General features: G+C 44.2%; 1 protein-coding gene across 1 annotated transcript in view; it reads left to right on the top strand.

Annotated features, from left to right (window-relative positions):
* Nucleotides 1–19,428, top strand: part of enkur (enkurin, TRPC channel interacting protein) — a 94,509-nt gene that overhangs the window by 28,230 nt on the left and 46,851 nt on the right. Inside the window, exon 3 of the mRNA XM_068007137.1 lies at nucleotides 3,731–3,878. Within this exon, the coding sequence (XP_067863238.1) occupies nucleotides 3,835–3,878 (44 nt within the window). The 5' untranslated portion in view covers nucleotides 3,731–3,834. The remainder of the gene's footprint in view (nucleotides 1–3,730; nucleotides 3,879–19,428) is intronic.

The raw sequence follows: 19,428 nt of genomic DNA, 5'->3' as shown, positions 1-19,428 counted from the left end.
TCACTGCACTACTACTATAACAGAAATAGCCTTTAAAAATGGATGTCAATTAAAAGAATTAAATCATAATTATTTTTGCATATTCTGAAAGGAAATATTTACACCAGTATGATAGCACATTTCACTGTTTGGAACATTGTATTACTATAAAACATGACACTATTGGAAAAATTGTATTATTATAAAACACAAAAATAAGATCACGATTCTAATTGCAATATTTTAGAACAATACCAATGAACATTACATTTCAATAGCATCATTCGGAGACCATTCGTGCCATCATGTCTATGCCAACACAAGATCTTCAACTGGAATTATCTATTCTAATCATGTTTCCCTGCTATTTCTCTTAACAGTTCATATTCCTCCTTTTCAAATACTTGTGCAATTCTCTTTTAAATAATGCACCCTCTTTGCTCCTAGTCAGAATGTATTTATCCTGTAACGTATCCTTCTCCTATTTAAATATTTCCCACTGCTCTTCTGCTATTTGATCTGCTGGGTTTTTTTCCAGTTAATCAATGCTGGGTCTCATATCATCCCACTGATACTAACTCATTTCCAGTCAAACATTTTTATCTTCGATTCCTCTTTTTCTTGTTCTATTTCAATATGAACCTATTTAGTTTGTTGTCACTATTTCTCAAGTACCTTCAGGCCACTTACTCACCCTGGTTCATTTTCCAGAACTAGATCCAGCACTGCGTCCTTCTTTAATGGACGCTGAACACAGCGAAAAAGACCTGGATATATTTTAAGAACACTTTTCCATTTTGATCACACACATTTGTTTCATCTTGGCTCATATATAGCACTTTCAGTACACATGAAGCATAGGTGTTTGCAAGAAGAAAATTTTCTCTTTCCTGTGGAAAGAAGGTATCAGCTGAACAGGGCACAGAATTTTCCAGAAGTGCTGGGTTTCCCAAGAGTGTAGAGAATCATAGAGGGCACCCATTTACTGCATAGACCATTAAGCCTGGCAGCCAACTCTTGACAGGAGAGGTGCCCTGCTGTCATCTTAGGAAGGTGCCCTGAAATACCACGCGGGGGCAACCCTCCTCGCACCCATAGGAACAGGAGTAGGCCAATCAACCGCTGGAACTTGTTCCACCATTCAATTAGATCATGGCTGATCTGTATCTCAACTCGATATGCCCACCTTGGTTCCATATCCCTTAATACCCTTCCCCCTAACAAAAATCTATCAATCTCAGTTTTTAAATTTTCAATTGACCTAGCCTCAACAGCTTTTTTGGGAGAGAGAGTTCCAGATTTCTACTACCCTTTGGGTGAAGAAGTGCTTCTGACATCGCCCCTGAACAACCTAGCTCTAATTTTAAGGTAATGCTCCCTTGTTTTGAACTCCCAACTCATGCAATGGTACATCCCCTTTGCCAATCATCAAACAGGGCATCAGGTGCTGTGGTACTCCATCATTTCCCCACAGACTATGTTTTGTACCTCCACATTGGGATTCTTTTCACTTTTACCTGGCACTTCTTCCCTCCCCCTGGCTTTAACAAAGGCTAACAAGTAATTTATTCGATTATTTTGAAGCTTTATGAAGGCTGAAACAATATTTGCCCCAAATGCACCCATTTACCTTTAAGTGTGCACATCCCTTTAAATTTGAGCAGCCAGTCAGATTTAACCACATCCCTCCCACCTCCTCATTAGCACAGCTGCCATTTTAAGGCCAAAGCTATTATTATGCTAATTATTCAAATGAGCTAATCACATGAATTAGCCATTATCATTTTAGTATGCTTTGGGTCAGGTTCCCTATGGCTGCTGGCCATTCCCAGCACAGATTTTGCTGGTCTTGCAAAATCAGGAGATATTTTCTTTAACAAGTGTGTCTATTTGTACAGAACCCATTCTGTACTATCACTTCAAATGGTTTATTGAAACACCAAAGTGAGGAAACATTTGATCAAAGGCCCCACATTTTAGCCTGACGCCTGCCCTACTCATAAGGTGACCAAGTTGTCAAAGGGGTCCTTTTACAGGCATTAGGTCTCTAATTTATAAATTCCAGGGGCGTAATGGCTGTTTAAGGGGTTGGCCCAGGACGCCTAAAAATTGGTCCCCATGAATTGGCAGTGGGACTAACGCCTGCACAGATTGGGCCCCCATTTTATGCCCAAAAAATGCTTGCAACAGATTTCTACCCCATAGTATGTGAACAGGGAATAGACAGCTCCCAATCATTTAAACAAAGCATGGAGCTATTTATTACTGGGGACACTCTAAACAAATTGGGGCTATCATAATTGTGTTGTATTTTAGTAGATATTAGTAGGATACATTCAAAAATTTGTTTACATTATTTTTTATTGTGTAGTGAGATTTTTATCTTGTAGTGCCATGTTCTGGCAGTGGGTGTCGCCAGGGGAGTTATTTAAACCTATTTTCCTCAAATTATTTTGTCAAAATCAATGTTAAACATTAAAAATGTTGCATTGTTACTATTAATATTTATTCCAAAGTTTATGCACAGTAGCAATTGGCTTGAAGCTATTTTCTTTTAAGAGGAATAGCCTGTAGAACAATGGGCAAAACACAGTAGTAAATCATTGGAATGTACTTCAACCAAATGAGAAAAAAAACATGTTTATGAATAGGAATTAACTGCAAAGGAAGGAGAGACAGGAATGTGTTCATGGAGATCACTTAAATAAATCGTAACAACTCTCAGACTTGCTCTGTAGTAGAATCATCTACATCGGAAAGTAGCACTTCAGTGTTCAACATTCACAATTAAAAGGCCAAAATATTTTTAACATTGTTTGCAGCCATTATTGCAGGTGCCTGCCATGCCCACTAAATCCGATCCAACTGATAACAAAGTAGAAATCTACAATCTGTGAGCTGTAATCAATTTATTACAATAAGAAATCAGGTTGGCTGCGACACCAGATATGAGGACAACGCATGATAGATAAGCTGCAGTGTGAGCAGCACAAAAGCGCAAAAGTAAACCATAAATCACACTAAATATGTTGGAAACTGTACATTTTAATATCTCACAAAACAAACAAATTCCAATCAGGATATCTGCAAAATTGACTAATTTTGGTGAGTGGAATATTCCTTAAGGGACAGTTTTAAAGCATTAGGGGTTCACATATGGGGTTTCTGGCCAGTGTCCACTGTCATAGATGCTGAACATGAAGAACATCAAACGTTTAAGTGGCACCAGCATTGCCGGTTCGGGCAGAAGTTCGAATTCTTCACCGGTTCCAAACTGGATTTAAAATCTTTAACAGAATGTTTTTTGCTGGTTTCAAGCTCATTAAAGCCATAAAGGCCTATTTGTTGCATTATTGGTTCCACCGGCATTGCCCTCTGCTGAAATCCACTTAAATATTCCAGTTGTTGATTGCCCTTACTTTGAACTTGAGTAAAAAGTAATATTTACACAATGAACAGCATTGCTAGTATTTGTTTGCACTTAGTGAGGAGGTGCAAGGGGCAGAGAGCTGAAAGGGAATGCAAACTGCATACAATCTGCACGCCATTTCCCGATGCTCAGATGTGCAGGACATCATTTCTAAATCATGCCCATGTGAAATCCAAGGTTGCTAGGGAACTGTAAGTACTCAGGAGGTAGTGGAAAAGGTATGGTAATATTAAGGTATGTGTATTTCATCCATTTCTTTCAATTGATACTTACATTTTCATGTGACTTTATACAAATGTTTCTAATTTTTTTTTGCCCGAGGCACCATAACTGGCACCAGTGGGATTCTCCTATCTGAGGACTTTGGAAGAGAAGAGCACTTACAGAGTGACGCCAGCCAGGTCAGACTGCCTGAGAGGTGCTCCATGCCCTCCAGCCAGCAGCTGCACACCCGCATCTGCAGAGAGAGGTAAAATGATCTCAATGATGTTGCTCTGATATGTGAATGTCAGATTAAACACTATGGTGGATGGCTTTTCAGAAGTATCCCAATCACAATATGTCATGCTTTCCATGATACTAGATGAAAGAAGGCATGCCAGAATGATCGAGAGTCAGTATTGCCTGATTGGCTCTACCCACCAAGATGCCACCAACCATTTATGCAGGCCTGGCACATCTACCTGGTAGTAACTGTAGGGAACTATCTTCACAGCGTTCAGGTCATGAGACAAGCAAATGTTGCAAGGATACTTGCAGCTACCATGCAGCATAGGGCTGGCATATTCAGTGATAGTAATAGTCAGCAGCGAGCTGAATTCTGGCTGCACCTCCTTGAAAGTATGCTGCAATGCTAACTATGGGAATGGTACTTTAGAGTGGCAAAGTGGACAACCCTGTTAGCAATCACTTCATGAGGCACCACCTTCACTTCACCGGCCAGCAAACAGGGGGGCAGGTACTGGGTTGCTCTGTCAATTGTCTGCAGACTCATATGACCCCAATATCAACGGGGAGATGGGAAGAGTGCAGGAGAGCCCGGTAGCGGGCGAAGAATGGGACATAGAGGCCCTGTCAATCTTAACAGCAGGGCCATATTTAAATAATTCTGTGCAGACCCCAGCCCAACAAATGGCCAGATTGACTGCCTGACCGGCAGGCTGGAGCAGAAATTTACCTATAACAACATAAGAACTTAAGAAATAGGAGCAGAGCAGAAGTAGGCCATATGGCCCCTCGAGCCTGCTCCGCCATTCAATCAGATCATGGCTGATCTTCAACCTCAACTCCACTTTCCTGCCCAATCCCCATATCACCTGATTCCCTAGAGTCCAAAAATCTATCTATCTCAACCTTGAATATACTCAATGGCTCAGCATCCACGGCCCCCTGGAGTAGAGAATTCCAAAGATTCACAACCCTCTGAGTGAAGAAATTCCTCCTCATCTCAGTCTTAAATGGCCGACCCTTTTTCCTGTGACTATGTCCCCTAGTCCTAGACTCTCTAGTCAGGGGAAACAACCTCTCAGCATCTACCCAGCCAATCCCCCTCAGAATCTTATATGTTTCAATGAGATCACCGCTCATTCTTCTAAACTCCAGAGAGTATAGGCCCATTCTACTCAACCTCTCCTCATAGGATAAAACGCTCTCATCCCAGGAATTAATCTAGTGAACCTTCGTTGCACCGCCTCCAAGGCAAGTATATCTTTCCTTAGATAAGGAGACCAAAACTGTATGCAGTATTTCAGGTGAGGTCTCACCAAAGCTCTGTACAACTGTAGTAAGACTTCCTTACTCTTGTACTCCAACCCCCTTGCAATAAAGGCCAACATGCCATTTGCTTTCCTAATTGCCCACTGTACCTGCATGCTAACTTTTTGTGTTGCTTGTACCAGGACATCCAAGTCTCTCTGGACACCAACATTTAATAGTTTCTCAGCATTTAAAAAATATTCTGTTTTTCTATTCTTCCTACCAAAGTGAATAACCTCACCTTTCCCCACATTATACTCCATTTGCCACCTTCTTGCCCACTCACGTAACCTGTCCATATCCCTTTGCAGACTCTTTCTGTCCTCCTCACGGCTTACTTTCCCACCCAGCTTTGTATTGTCAATAAACTTGGATACATTATAGTCGGTCCCTTCATCCAAGTTATTAATATAGATTGTAAATAGCTGAGGCCCAAGTACCGACACTTGTGATACCCCACTAGCAACAGCCTGCCAACCTGAAAATGACCCATTTATCTCTATTCTCTGTTTTCTGTCCGTTAGCCAATCCTCTATCCATGCTAATAGTTAAGGGAGAACCAGTGGATGTGGTGTATTTGGATTTTCAGAAGGCCTTTGATAAAGTCCCACATAAGAGGTTGGTGTGCAAAATTAAAGCACATGGGATTGGGGGTAATATACTGGCATGGATTGAAAATTGGTTAACAGACAGGAAACAGAGAGTAGGAATAAATGGGTCTTTTTCGGTGAATATAGAATCAACAAATCATTAACAAAATCACAAGTGTCGGCATTTCTGGAGATACCAGCACGTCAACAGAGGTAGAACAAATATCTGCAATTATACAGTACTTTTCACCTTCATAGAAACACTTCAAAGTGCTTCACATAATGAACTGCTTTTGAAGTGCAGTGACGGTTATATAGGTATTCACCCTGGTCTTTGTAATCAGGGCAGATGGTGACAAGTGGGGTACCGCAGGGTGCTTGGGCCCCAGCTATTCACAATATGTATCAATGATTTGGATGAGGGGACCAAATGTAATATTTCCAAGTTTGCTGACGACACAAAACCAGGTGGGACCGTGAGTTGTGAGGAGGAGGCAAAGAGGCTTCAAGGCAATTTAGACAAGTTGAGTGAGTGGGCAAATACATGGCAGATGCAGTATAACGTGGATAAATGTGAAGTTATCCACTTCGGAAGGATAAACAGAAAAGCAGAGTATTATATAAATGGTGATAGATTGGGAAATGTTGATGTACAAAGGGACCTGGGTGTCCTTATACACCAGTCACTGAAAGCAAACATGCAGGTGCAGCAAGCAGTTAGGAAGACAAATGTTATATTGGCCTTCATTGCAAGAGATTTTGAGTACAGGAGCAAGGATGTCTTAATGCAGTTATACAGGGCCTTGGTGAGACCACACCTGGAGTATTGTGTGCAGTTTTGGTCTCCTTACCCAAGATAGGATATACTTGCCATAGAGGGAGTGCAGCGAAGGTTCACCAGATTGATTCCTGGGATGGCAGTACTTTCGTATGAGGAGAGATTGGGTCGACTCGGCCTGTATTCACTCGAGTTTAGAAGAATGAGAGGGTATCTCACTGAAACGTATAAAATCCTGACAGGGCTAGACAGACTGGATGCAAGGAGGATATTTCGCCTGGCTGGGGGGTTCAGAACAAGGGGTCACAGTCTCAGGATAGAGGGTAGGACATTTAGGACTGAGATGAGGAGAAATTTCTTCACTCAGAGGGTGGTGAACCTGTGGAATTCTCTACCATAGAAGGCTGTGGAGGCCAAGACACTGAATATATTTAAGAAGGAAATGGATAGATTTCTAGACACAGAAGGCATCAAGGGGTATGGGGAGAGAGCTGGAATATGGTATTGAGATAGAGGATCTGCCATGATCATACTGAATGGCGGAGCAGGCTGAGAGACCGAATGGCCTACTCCTGCTCCGATTTTCTATCTTTCTATGTTTCAAATATGTTACCCCCAACCCCGTGAGCCCTTATCTTGTGTAACAACCTTTTATGTGGCACCTTATCGAATGCCTTTTGAAAATCCAAATATACTACATCCACTGGTTCCTCTTTATCTACCCTGCTAGTTACATCCTCAAAAACTATAATAAATTTGTCAAACACGATTTCTCTTTCGTAAAACCAAGTTGACTCTGCCTAATCATATTATGATGTTCTAAGTGCCCAGTTACCACTTCCTTAATAATGGATTCCAGCATTTTCCCGATGACTGATGTCAGGCTAACTGGCCTGTAGTTCCCTGTTTTCTCTCTCCCTCCTTTCTTGAATAGCGGGGTTACATTTGCTACCTTCTAATCCACTGAGACCATTCTAGAACCTAGGGAATTTTGGAAGATCATAACCAATGCATCCACTATCTCTGCAGCCACCACTTTTGGAACGTTTGGAAGTAGACCATCAGATCTAGGGGATTTAGGAACATAGGAACAGGAGTAGGCCATTCAGCCCCTCGTGCCTGCTCCGCCATTTGATAAGATCAGGACTGATCTGTGATCTAACTCCATATATCTGCCTTTGGCCCATATCCCTTAATACCTTTGGTTGTCAAAAAGCTATCTATCTCACATTTAAATTTAGCAATTGAGCTAGTATCAATTGCCGTTTGCAGAAGAGAGTTCCAAACTTCTACCACCCTTTGTGTGCAGAAATGTTTTCTAATCTCGTTCCTGAAAGGTCTGGCTCTAATTTTTAGACTGTGCCCCCTACTCCTAGAATCCCCAACCAGCGGAAATAGTTTCTCTCTATCTACCCTATCTGTTCCCCTTAATATCTTACAAACTTCGATCAGATCACCCCTTAACCTTCTAAACTCCAGAGAATACAACCACAATTTGTGTAATCTCTCCTCGTAATTTAACCCTTGAAGTCCGGGTATCATTCTAGTAAACCTACGCTGCACTCCCTCCAAGGCCAATATGTCCTTCCGAAGGTGCGGTGCCCAGAACTGCTCACAGTAGTCCAGGTGCGGTCTAACCAGGGTTTTGTATAGCTGCAGCATAACTTCTGCCCCCTTGTACTCTAGTCCTCTAGATATAAAGGCCAACATTCCATTAGCCATTTTGATTATTTTCTGCACCTCTTCATGACACTTCAATGATCTATATACCTGTACCCTTAGGTCCCTTTGGACATCCACTGTTTTTAACTTTTTACCATGTAGAAAGTACCCTGTTCTATCCTTTTTTGATCCAAAGTGGATGACCTCACATTTGTCTACATTCAATTCCATTTGCCACAGTTTTGCCCATTCACCTAATCTATCAATATCGCTTTGTAATTTTATGTTTTCATCTATACTGCTTACAATGCCACCAATCTTTGTGTCATCGGCAAACTTAGATATGAGACTTTCTATGCCTTCATCTAAGTCGTTAATAAATATTGTGAATAATTGAGGCCCCAAGACAGATCCCTGCGGGACTCCACTAGTCACATACTGACAATGTGAGTACCTTCCCATTATCCCTACTCTCTGTCGCCTTTCGCTCAGCCAACTTCCTAACCAAGTCCGTACTTTTCCCTCGATTCCATGGGCTTCTATCTTAGCTAACAGTCTCTTATGTGAGACTTCATCAAATGCCTTCTGGAAGTCCATAAAAATAACATCCATTGACATTCCCCTGTCCACTACTTTAGTCACCTCTTCAAAAAATTCAATCAGGTTTGTCAGGCACGACCTACCTTTCACAAATCCATGCTGGCTCTCTCTGATTAACTGAAAATTCTCAAGGTGTTCGGTCACCCTATCCTTAATTATAGACTCCAGCATTTTCCCCACAACAGATGTTAGGCTAACTGGTCTATAATTCCCTGGTTTCCCTTTCTCTCCTTTCTTAAAAAGCGGAGTGACATGTGCAATTTTCCAATCTAGAGGGACAGTTCCTGAATCTAAAGAACTTTGAAAGATTATAGTTAGGGCATCTGCAATGTGCTCACCTACTTCCTTTAAAACCCTGGGATGGAAACCATCTGGTCCTGGGGATTTGTCACTCTTTGGTGCTATTATTTTTTTCATTACTGTTGCTTTACTTATGTTAATTTTATCGAGTCCCTGTCCGTGATTCAATATTAGTTTTCTTAGGATTTCCAGCATGCTATCCTCTTTTGCTACTGTAAATACTGACGCAAAGTAATTGTTCAACATGTCCGCCATTTCCCCATTGTCAATGACAATATCCCCACTTTCAGTTTTTAAGGGGCCAACACTGCTCCTGACCACCCTTGTTCTGCTAATGTAACTATAAAAGTTCTTTGTATTGGTTTTGATACCCCTTGCAAGTTTCTTTTCATACTCTCTTTTTGTAGCTCTTACTATCTGTTCGGTGACCCTTTGTTGATCTTTGTATCTTTCCCATTCGCCAGGATCTGTGCCATTTTTTGCCTTTTTGTATGCCCTTTCCTTATGTCTTATACTGTCCCTTACCTCTTTAGTTGTCCATGGCTGTTTTTTTGGCAAGTAGAGTTCTTGCTCCTCAGGGGTATAAACCGTTTCTGTATCACGATAAATGTTTCTTTAAACATTTCCCACTGATCATCAGTCGTTTTACCCATTAACAGATTTGCCCAGTTTACTGTGGACAGTCTCTGTCTTATCCCATTGAAGTCGGCTTTATCCAAGTCTAGAATCTTAGCAGCTGATTCACTTTTTTCCCTTTCAAACACTACATTGAACTCGATCATGTTATGATCGCTATTGGATAGATGTTCGTGTACAGTTAAGCCGTTAACTAAATCTGGTTCATTACTCATTTCTAAATCTAGTATGGCTTGCCCCCTTGTTGCCTCCAGGACATACTGCTGTAGAAAATTATCCCGGACACACTCAAGAAATTCACTACCTTTCTGACAGTTGCTAGTCTGCTTTTCCCAATTTTTGTTGAATGTGTATTCGGGGGTTCTGCAGATGACACCTCTCTGTCTGAACACGGTGATTGCCTTGGCAACGGGCAGTTGCAGGGGCAGTCTGTAAACACCATGTATTATTCAATATGTATAAATGCGTAGGCTTCAAGGAGATCCTGAACATTTACCTGAGGAAGGAGAGAATCTCCGAAAGCTTGTGAATTTAAAATAAAATTGCTGGACTATAACTTGGTGTTGTAAAATTGTTTACAATTTCCCAATCTATGTGAAGGTTAAAGTCCCCCATTAAGACCACTATGCCTTTGTTACACGCTTGTCTAATCTCTGTATTTATACAATCTAACACTTCAGAGCTGCTGCCAGGATTCCTATACACAATTCCCACTATAGTCTTAGATCCTTTCCTATTTCTCAATTCAACCCATAAGGTCTCTGTTGGCTGCTTACCTCTGGTTATATCCTCCTTTATCATTGAAGTGATTTCATCTCTAATCACGAAGGCTGCTCCTCCCCTCTTCCATTTTCCCTGTCTCTCCTGTAGACCTTATAACACGATATATTTAGTTCCCAATCCTGACCATCCTGCAGCCATGTCTCAGTAATAGATATCATGTCATTCTAGGTGGTAGAGGTCGCGGGTTTGGGAGGTGCTGTTGAAGAAGCCTTGGCGAGTTTCTGCAGTGCATCCTGTGGATGGTACACACTGCAGCCACAGTGCGCCGGTGGTGAAGGGAGTGAATGTTTAGGGTGGTGGATGGGGTGCCAATCAAGCGGGCTGCTTTGTCCTGGATGGTGTCGAGCTTCTTGAGTGTTGTTGGAGCTGCACTCATCCAGGCAAGTGGAAAGTATTCCATCACACTCCTGACTTGTGCCTTGTAGATGTTGGCAAGGCTTTGGGGAGTCAGGAGGTGAGTCACTCGCCACAGAATACCCAGCCTCTGACCTGCTCTTGCAGCCACAGTATTTATATGGCTGGTCCAGTTAAGTTTCTGGTCATTGGTGACCCCCAGGATGTTGATGGTGGGGGATTCGGCGATGGTAATGCCGTTGAATGTCAAGGGGAGGTCGTTAGATTCTCTCTTGTTGGAGATGGTCATTGCCTGACGCTTATCTGGTGCGAATGTTACTTGCCACTTATCAGCCCAAGCCTGGATGTTGTCCAGCTCTTGCTGCATGCGGGCACGGACTTTTTTTTTATTAGTTCACGGGATGTGGGCGTCGCTGGCGAGGCCAGCATTTACTGCCCATCCCTAATTGCCCTCGAGAAGGTGGTGGTGAGCCGCCTTCTTGAACCGCTGCAGTCCGTGTGGTGACGGTTCTCCCACAGTGCTGTTAGGAAGGGAGTTCCAGGATTTTGACCCAGTGACGATGAAGGAACGGCGATATATTTCCAAGTCGGGATGGTGTGTGACTTGGAGGGGAATGTGCACGTGGTGTTGTTCCCATGTGCCTGCTGCTCTTGTCCTTCTAGATGGTAGAGGTCGCGGGTTTGGGAGGTGCTGTCGAAGAAGCCTTGGCGAGTTGCTGCAGTGCATCCTGTGGATGGTACACACTGCAGCCACAGTGCGCCGGTGGTGAAGGGAGTGAATGTTTAGGGTGGTCGATGGGGTGCCAATCAAGCGGGCTGCTTTATCTTGGATGGTGTCGAGCTTCTTGAGTGTTGTTCGAGCTGCACTCATCCAAGCAAGTGGAGAGTATTCCATCACACTCCTGACTTGTGCCTTGTAGATGGTGGAAAGGCTTTGGGGAGTCAGGAGGTAAGTCACTCGCCGCAGAATACCCAGCCTCTGACCTGCCCTCGTAGCCATAGTATTTATATGGCTGGTCCAGTTAAGTTTCTGGTCAATGGTGACCCCCAGGATGTTGATGGTGGGGGATTCGGCAATGGTAATGCCGTTGAATGTCAAGGGGAGGTGGTTCGACTCTCTCTTGTTGGAGATGGTCATTGCCTGGCACTTATCTGGCGCGAATGTTACTTGCCACTTATGAGCCCAAGCCTGGTTGTTGTCCAGGCCTTGCTGCATGCGGGTTCGGACTGCTTCATTATTTGAGGGGTTGTGAATGGAACTGAACACTGTGCAGTCATCAGCGAACATCCCCATTTCTGACCTTATGATGGAGGGAAGGTCATTGATGAAGCAGCTGAAGATGGTTGGGCCTAGGACACTGCCCTGAGGAACTCCTGCAGCAATGTCCTGGGGCTGAGATGATTGTCCTCCAACAACCACTACCATCTTCCTTTGTGCTAGGTATGACTCCAGCCACTGGAGAGTTTTCCCCCTGATTCCCATTGACTTCAATATTACTCGGGCTCCTTGGTGCCATACTCAGTCAAATGCTGCCTTGATGTCAAGGGCAGTCACTCTCACCTCACCTCTGGAATTCAGCCCTTTTGTCCATGTTTGGACCAAGGCTGTAATGAGGTCTGGAGCCGAGTGGTCCTGGCGGAACCCAAACTGAGCGTCGGTGAGCAGGTTATTGGTGAGTAAGTGCCACTTGATAGCACTGTCGACGACACCTTCCATCACTTTGCTGATGATTGAGAGTAGACTGATGGGGCGGTAATTGGCCGGATTGGATTTGTCCTGCTTTTTGTGGACAGGACATATCTGGGCAATTTTCCACATTGTCGGGTAGATGCCAGTGTTGTAGCTGTACTGGAACAGCTTGGCTAGAGGCGCAGCTAGTTCATTGTCTGAGGGGTTTTTACCTGCCACAAGTTAGTCCCCTCACCTATCAGCCTTGGCAAAGCCGCTAATCAGTTGAGATGCCTTCTGAGGCTCTTCAAAGGCTTTCTGAATTTTTCCCTTATTGTGACACCCCCCTTCAATGGTCAGCATCCCTTCAACTTTGCCTTGCATGCAGTTTTCCTTTCCCACCACTGGAGTCCTCCCTGGACATGTCTGAATCTGCATCTGATGCAGTAAATAATTTTGCATTTGGAGAATTGAATGATATTTGCACTTCATTTTTCAAGTGGGATTGCCAGCAGTTCTTAACCATTTAGAGTTGACTTAGAAATGTAGTCAAAAGTCACCCCCACTGTGTCACCTCTTCCCATGCATGATGTATCCGAGTATCAAATGTTGTGTAACTGCCTGATTTGAATATTTGATCCACAAGTATAGGTACAGCGCAGTCAGTAAGACATGCTTTCCTCTGCAGGTAACAGCTGCAATCTCTCCTGTTTCTCTGCTCTCCACAATTGTGCCAGTCGTCATAGCTGCTTTTATCACAATTACTAGAGTTGGTAAGGCACTTAGTAAAAAGAAAAAGACCTGCATTTATATAGCGCTTTTACGATCTCAAGACTACCCAAAATGCTTTACAGCTAAAGTACTTTTGAAGTGTAGTCACTGTTGTAATGTCAGAAACGCGGCAGCCAATTTGCGCACAGCAAGGTCCCACAAGCAGCAATGTGATAATGACCAGATAATCTGTTTCTTTAATGACGTTGGTTGAGGGATAAATATTGGTCAGGACATCAGGTGAACCCCCCCTTCAAATAGTGCTACAGGATCTTTTACCTCCACCTGGGAGGGCAGACGTGGCCTCGGTTTAACGTCTCATCCAAAAGAAGGCACTTCCGACAGTGCAGCACTCCCTCGGTGCTGAAGTGTCATCCTGGATTATGTACCTAACAGTCCTGTATTGCCTAATGAGAGGCTTTTGACAGTAATCTAAGTGGCACACGGAATTAAGGATAAATTCAACAATCCTGCTCTTCTAGTGTTGAGCTGCACTCAAAGGCAGTGCCCTATTTTTAGCTTGGCTCAACACTGGGTGTGATAAATTTACCTGTTAAATTATCTCCCAGATCCCACATCTGGGTTACATCAGCAATTGCGAATTATTTGTCTTATGTTTCGCATTATCAACAACAACTCCAAAAGAAATGAACCCCAGGTGTTGTTGTTTATTCATATTTTTGGAAATCTGTTTAATTTGTTTGCTTCTTTTTGAAATTTTTTCCTTTCTTGCATCAATTATATAACTCATTTTGCATGCATGGATTGGGTAATGGATCTCTTAACACATGTACAAGCAGTCACATGATTCAACCACATGTTTGGTTGAGTTTTTTGTACATTTCGTGCCTATGTTTATATCAATACACTGTAAAAACTTCATAATAATGTTTTTGTGATGGTGAGTGCCACTTGTAATGACTTTATAACTGGAGTCTACTTTATAAGTATAGTGCCTGAAGTGACATGTGGGCATTAGCTGTGACGCCATTGAAATACTGTTAGAACCATAGAACCATAGAAAAGATACAGCACAGAAGGGGGCCATTCAGCCCATCGTGCCCATGCCGGCTCGAAGAACAACCAGGTGCCCATTCTAATCTCACTTTCCAGCACCCGGTCCATAGCCCTGCAGCTTACAGCACTTTTGGTGCATGTCCAGGTACTTTTTAAAAGAGTTGAGGGTCCCTACCTCTACCACCAATTCGGGCAGAGAATTCCATACACCCACCACCCTCTGGGTAAAAAAGTTTTTCCTCATCTCCCCTCTAATCCTTCCGCCAATCAGCTTAAATCTATGTCCTCTAGTTCTTAAACTCTCCACTAGGGGAAACAGGTACTTCCTGTCTACTCTATCTGGGCCCCTCATAATTTTGTACACCTCAATTAAGTCACCCCTCAGCCTCCTCTACTCCAAGGAAAACAACCCCATCCTATCCAAGCTCTCCTCGTAGCTGCAATTTTCAAGCCCTGGCAACATTCTTGTAAATCTTCTCTGCACTCTCTCCAGAGCAATTACGTCCTTCCTGTAATGTGGTGACCAGAACTGCGCACAATCTCCAGGTGTGGCCTTACCAGCGTTTTATACAGTTCCATCATTACATCTCTGCTTTTGTATTCTATACCTCGGCTAATAATGGAGAGCATTCCATATGCCTTCTTCACAACCTTATCTACCTGTACTGCCACCTTCAGGGACCTGTGCACATGCACTCCAAGGTCTCTCACTTCCTCTACCCCTCTCAATATATTCCCGTTTAGTGCGTATTCCCTTTACTGTTTGCCCTTCCTAAGTGCATTACCTCACACTTCTCCGGGTTGAACTCCATTTGCCACTTTTCCGCCCACTCCACCAACCCATTGATATCTTCTTGGAGTCTACAGCTATCCTCTTCACTCGCAACTACATGGCCAATTTTTGTGTCATCTGCAAATTTTCCAATCATGCCCCCTACATTCAAGCCCAAATCATTAATATATACCACAAACAGCAAGGGACCCAACACTGAGCCCTGTGGCTGGAAACAGATTTCCATTCGCAAAGACATCCATCGACTTTTACCCTTTGTTTCCTGTTACTGAGCCAATTTTGGATCCAATTCTCCACATTTCCCTGTATCCCATGGGCTTTTACCTTTCTAACCAGTCTGCCATGTGGGACTTTGTCAAATGCTTTACTAAAATCCATGTAGACAACATCCACTGCACTACCCTCATCAATCCTCCTTGTCACTTCCTCAAAGAATTTAATCAGGTACATTTTCAAATTTAACTTTAAAATCACTTTCAAGTAGCTTTTAAAAACAACTTTATTTTCAATATAGTATATTTCAAAAAAATGGCTAGAACATTGTACAGCATTGCAGTTTAAAAAAAATATTTTTTTTTCCAAATAAATGAATTTTGTTAATTTATTAAATTTGTTGGCCTTAAACGGTACGATACATTACATCACTTTTGTATCATACACCTACGTGCAATATTTTAATTTTGAACAATACCCTGCATCTTTGATTCAAGAAGGGCGGAAGGGTCAAGAACCGGAGGATTTAAGGTGATTGGCAACAGAACCAAAGGTGACATGAGGAAAAACTTTTTTACACAGTGAGTGGTTAGCACCTGCCAGAGGGGGTGGTGGAGGCAGATTCAATAATGGCCTTCAAAAGGGAACTGGATAAGTACTTGAAAGTAAAAAATTCGCAGGGCTACAAGGATAGGACAGGGGAGTGGGACTAGCTGGATTGCTCTTGCATTGAGCCGGCACGGACTCTATGGGCCGAATGGCCTCCTTCCATGCTGTAACATTCCTATGATTCTACAGACGTAGCTGTAAAAATTCTATCATAGGGTGGTAGGATATGGGTCTGTGCTCCCGATTTCCAACATGGTAGATTCCTGGGCTGGGATTTTTCTCTTTGTCAGAACTCAGGCGCATCTTCTGTGCGTGGGAGTTCCAGCTGCCCCAATGGCCCAGAGTCATTTACATTTCTGCAGGGGGCTCCTTGTGGAATTCCTGCCTCTGTCAGGGAGCCTTCCTTGCGGATGGAAGAAAGTGGCTCTGACAGGCCTCAAGCACCTGCCTCCAGGGCAGCTGAAGAGGACCTTTTTTAACTTTATAAATATATATATATATATATTGCAGGACTGGGGAATTGAATTGATATCATTCCATGATCAATACCCAAGAAGGTTTCATGCCATTTGGTTTTAATACATTCTGGAGTCAGACTGGGACCTGATTCTGGAATTATACTGCCACTCTTTTGTCACTGCTCACTCAAAACTGCATTGAGTCAACACAAAAGTGACAGTATGGGCTCTATTTTCGCACCCGCAATCGGGTGCGTTCGTGGCGGGGGGGCTGCAAAAATCCGGGATTCCCGGGGCGGGTCTGGAGCCCGGCTCCAACCTGCCCCATTTCCGGGTTCCCCAGTGACGTGCTCACATGCGCGCGCAGCCCCCGCATGTGGGACTCCCGTGGCAATTAAAGCCGGCGGGGTGCCACTTAAAGTACTTGAACAGGTACTTCAGGTTGTTTACAGATCTGATTGGCCTGATATTTTAGGAGGGACATACTCCCAGTTCAAATGGACGTGTTGCAGACATCAGCCTGCGGCAGCTGCAAAGGTCCATTTGACAGTTGTGGGGGGAGACCCTCACTCATTGCAGGAGGCCACTCTGTCACTTTGGACAAAGTTTGGCCTCCACCACCCTCCATGTAACAATCAAATGCGTAAACTTGCACACTTACCCTGGTGTCCAGACACATTTACCTACCTTGCGGACCCCCTCAAATCGGGGGCCCCCATCTTCTGGATGGGGGCCGCCGTAGCTGCAGTCATGACCTCCTTGGAAGGCGAACAGCATCACCAGCCTCGCCGTCCACCTCTGAAACGTGGAGCTCCACAACACAGTGCTGTGACATATCCACCTGCACAGCAGGAGGGAGGGCAACCACAGAGAGAGATGCTTCGCAGAGGGCACTACCCTCGCCACAGGGTCTACAGACCGAGGCTCAGCTTCTGTGGACATGTAGTCGCGGACATCTGCAGCCTCCTTCATGCTGAGCTGCTCCCAGCTGGCCCGAGCACTATCTTCTTACCTGTCGCTGTCAAAGTCACCACTGCCCTCAACAACTTCTCCTCCGCATCCTTCCAGGGTGCCACTGGGGACATCGCCGACGTCTCTCAGTCGTCTGCACAAAAGAGCCCTGCAAATACACCTACACCCACTCTGCAGTGACACAATGGGTGGCATGAGTTTTGGGTCTTCATAGTGATCCTCAGGAAAGGGCATTATTGCACAAACCAGACAAGATTTGCAAAGACGTGGCAGTAGTAGTGACAATATAATATGTTATGTGAGTTGATCAGAAATTAAATATAGGTAAACACCATGACAAACCCTCAAACACCCTTCATGCTCACGACACGTTTGCCTTACACTTCCTACTGCACATATGTGATACATGCCCTGTGGCTGCAGGACAGGTAGTGGCAGGTTGAGTGAGGCTGGCCGTGAAAGAGATGCATCAGAGGGTGAGTATGAGATAGAGCCATGAGATTGTATGAGGATTGGGTTGAGTGGTAGTGGCGGGATGAGTACTGGCGAGGTGAGTAAGTGCAGGTAAGATGAGGATGAGCTTTGATTGGGTGTGAGGGGTGATGTGATAGAATAGTGTTGGCAGTGCAGAAGGAGATGTGGGGTGGGGGCGGTGATGTGGCAGATGGAGTGTAGGGGAATAAGTAAGTGTACTCACTTCGGCTGACCTACTTAGGTGATTGAAGTGCCTCCTGCACTGTATGCAGGTGTGAGATATGTTGGTGGTGCTGGTGACCTCCTCTGCCACCTCGAGCCAGACCTTCTTGGTGGCAGAGGCAGGCCGCTTCCTCCAGCCCGCCGGGGGGAAGATCTCTGTCCTCCCCCTCCTCCTCACCTCATCCAATGATACCTGGAGTGAGGCATCATTAAACCTGGGAGCAGCCTTCCCCCTGGGCTGCTCCATGCTGTAATTTTTCCTATTTTCTGCAGCAACAGTCAGTGGAGGACTGCCCCTTTAAATAGGGCTCCTCCAGCTGACAGACCTTGCTGCGCATGCGCAGTCCACCCGCCGCGCAGCTTACCAGTGGGAAACCCGGAAGCACAGGTAAATGGCTCCAATTATCCTGTAATTGCGTGCGGAGCACCCCGATTTCATCGGGCACGCGGCCTACCACTGAGAACCCGCCGCCCTGCTAATATCGAGCCCTGTAAGTGCACTCTTAGATCCACAGCATGCAGAGATCAACAGGTAAACTCACTAATCCCACAGTCCCAATGGGGATCCTTACTTGAAGCATGGGTCAGAGAATAGGGGCTACAGTGTTGTAGCCCTATCTTTGACCCGCACCTGCTTCTAGCACAATTCCCTGTTGGGAGTGCTTGATTAGTAAATTTACCTTTTAGTCCAGAGGTAATAAGCCTACAGCATTACATATGTGGATATAGAGAACAAGAGAGTATATCTGTTATAGCTGAAAATATTATTAAAAAAATAATCATACTCTCATGTTTTAGTTTCCCCAGTGTATCGAAAGCTAATGCTGTATTTATTACGGACCGCTACCTGGACCGCTCCATGTCAGGGGCCAATGGTTGCACTGATCCACGAGAATCGCACTGGAGTCCTACAAGGGTACAGGAACACTATTTAAATAAGGTTCCCCCCTGTTTTGTGTGGGAGGTCTGGACGCCTATTTTGAGGCCACCTGAAGATGGCTTCGGACAGACCTCTTAGAAAACCTCACCAGGGTGCAAATCACGCACATTTTCATGCTGCTGCCACCCCATTCTTGCCAGGAAGTGGGGCGGACGGCAAATGAAAATCAGCCGCCTTATGTTTGCTATTCCTAGCAAAATTGTAAAAGCATCCCAAAAAAACAGATTTATGATTTCACCAGAAATAGCAGTCAGAGGAAATCTTCCCACTATGCTTATGATATTGCTGACACTTGCAGCCAGAGGAAATTTGCCTCCCAGATTGAAACAAAATCCTGTAAAACAGAAAGACAGCTGTTTATCCTAAATGACTTTCCTGTTAGTATTAAGTGTCAAATGAGAAACAGCTCACACTTATTTTTTA

The sequence above is a fragment of the Heptranchias perlo genome, chromosome 2, assembly GCF_035084215.1.
Source record: "Heptranchias perlo isolate sHepPer1 chromosome 2, sHepPer1.hap1, whole genome shotgun sequence".
Lineage (NCBI taxonomy): Eukaryota > Metazoa > Chordata > Chondrichthyes > Hexanchiformes > Hexanchidae > Heptranchias > Heptranchias perlo.
Note: the sequence above shows the minus strand (reverse complement) of the source record. Positions and strands in the feature narration are given on the sequence as shown.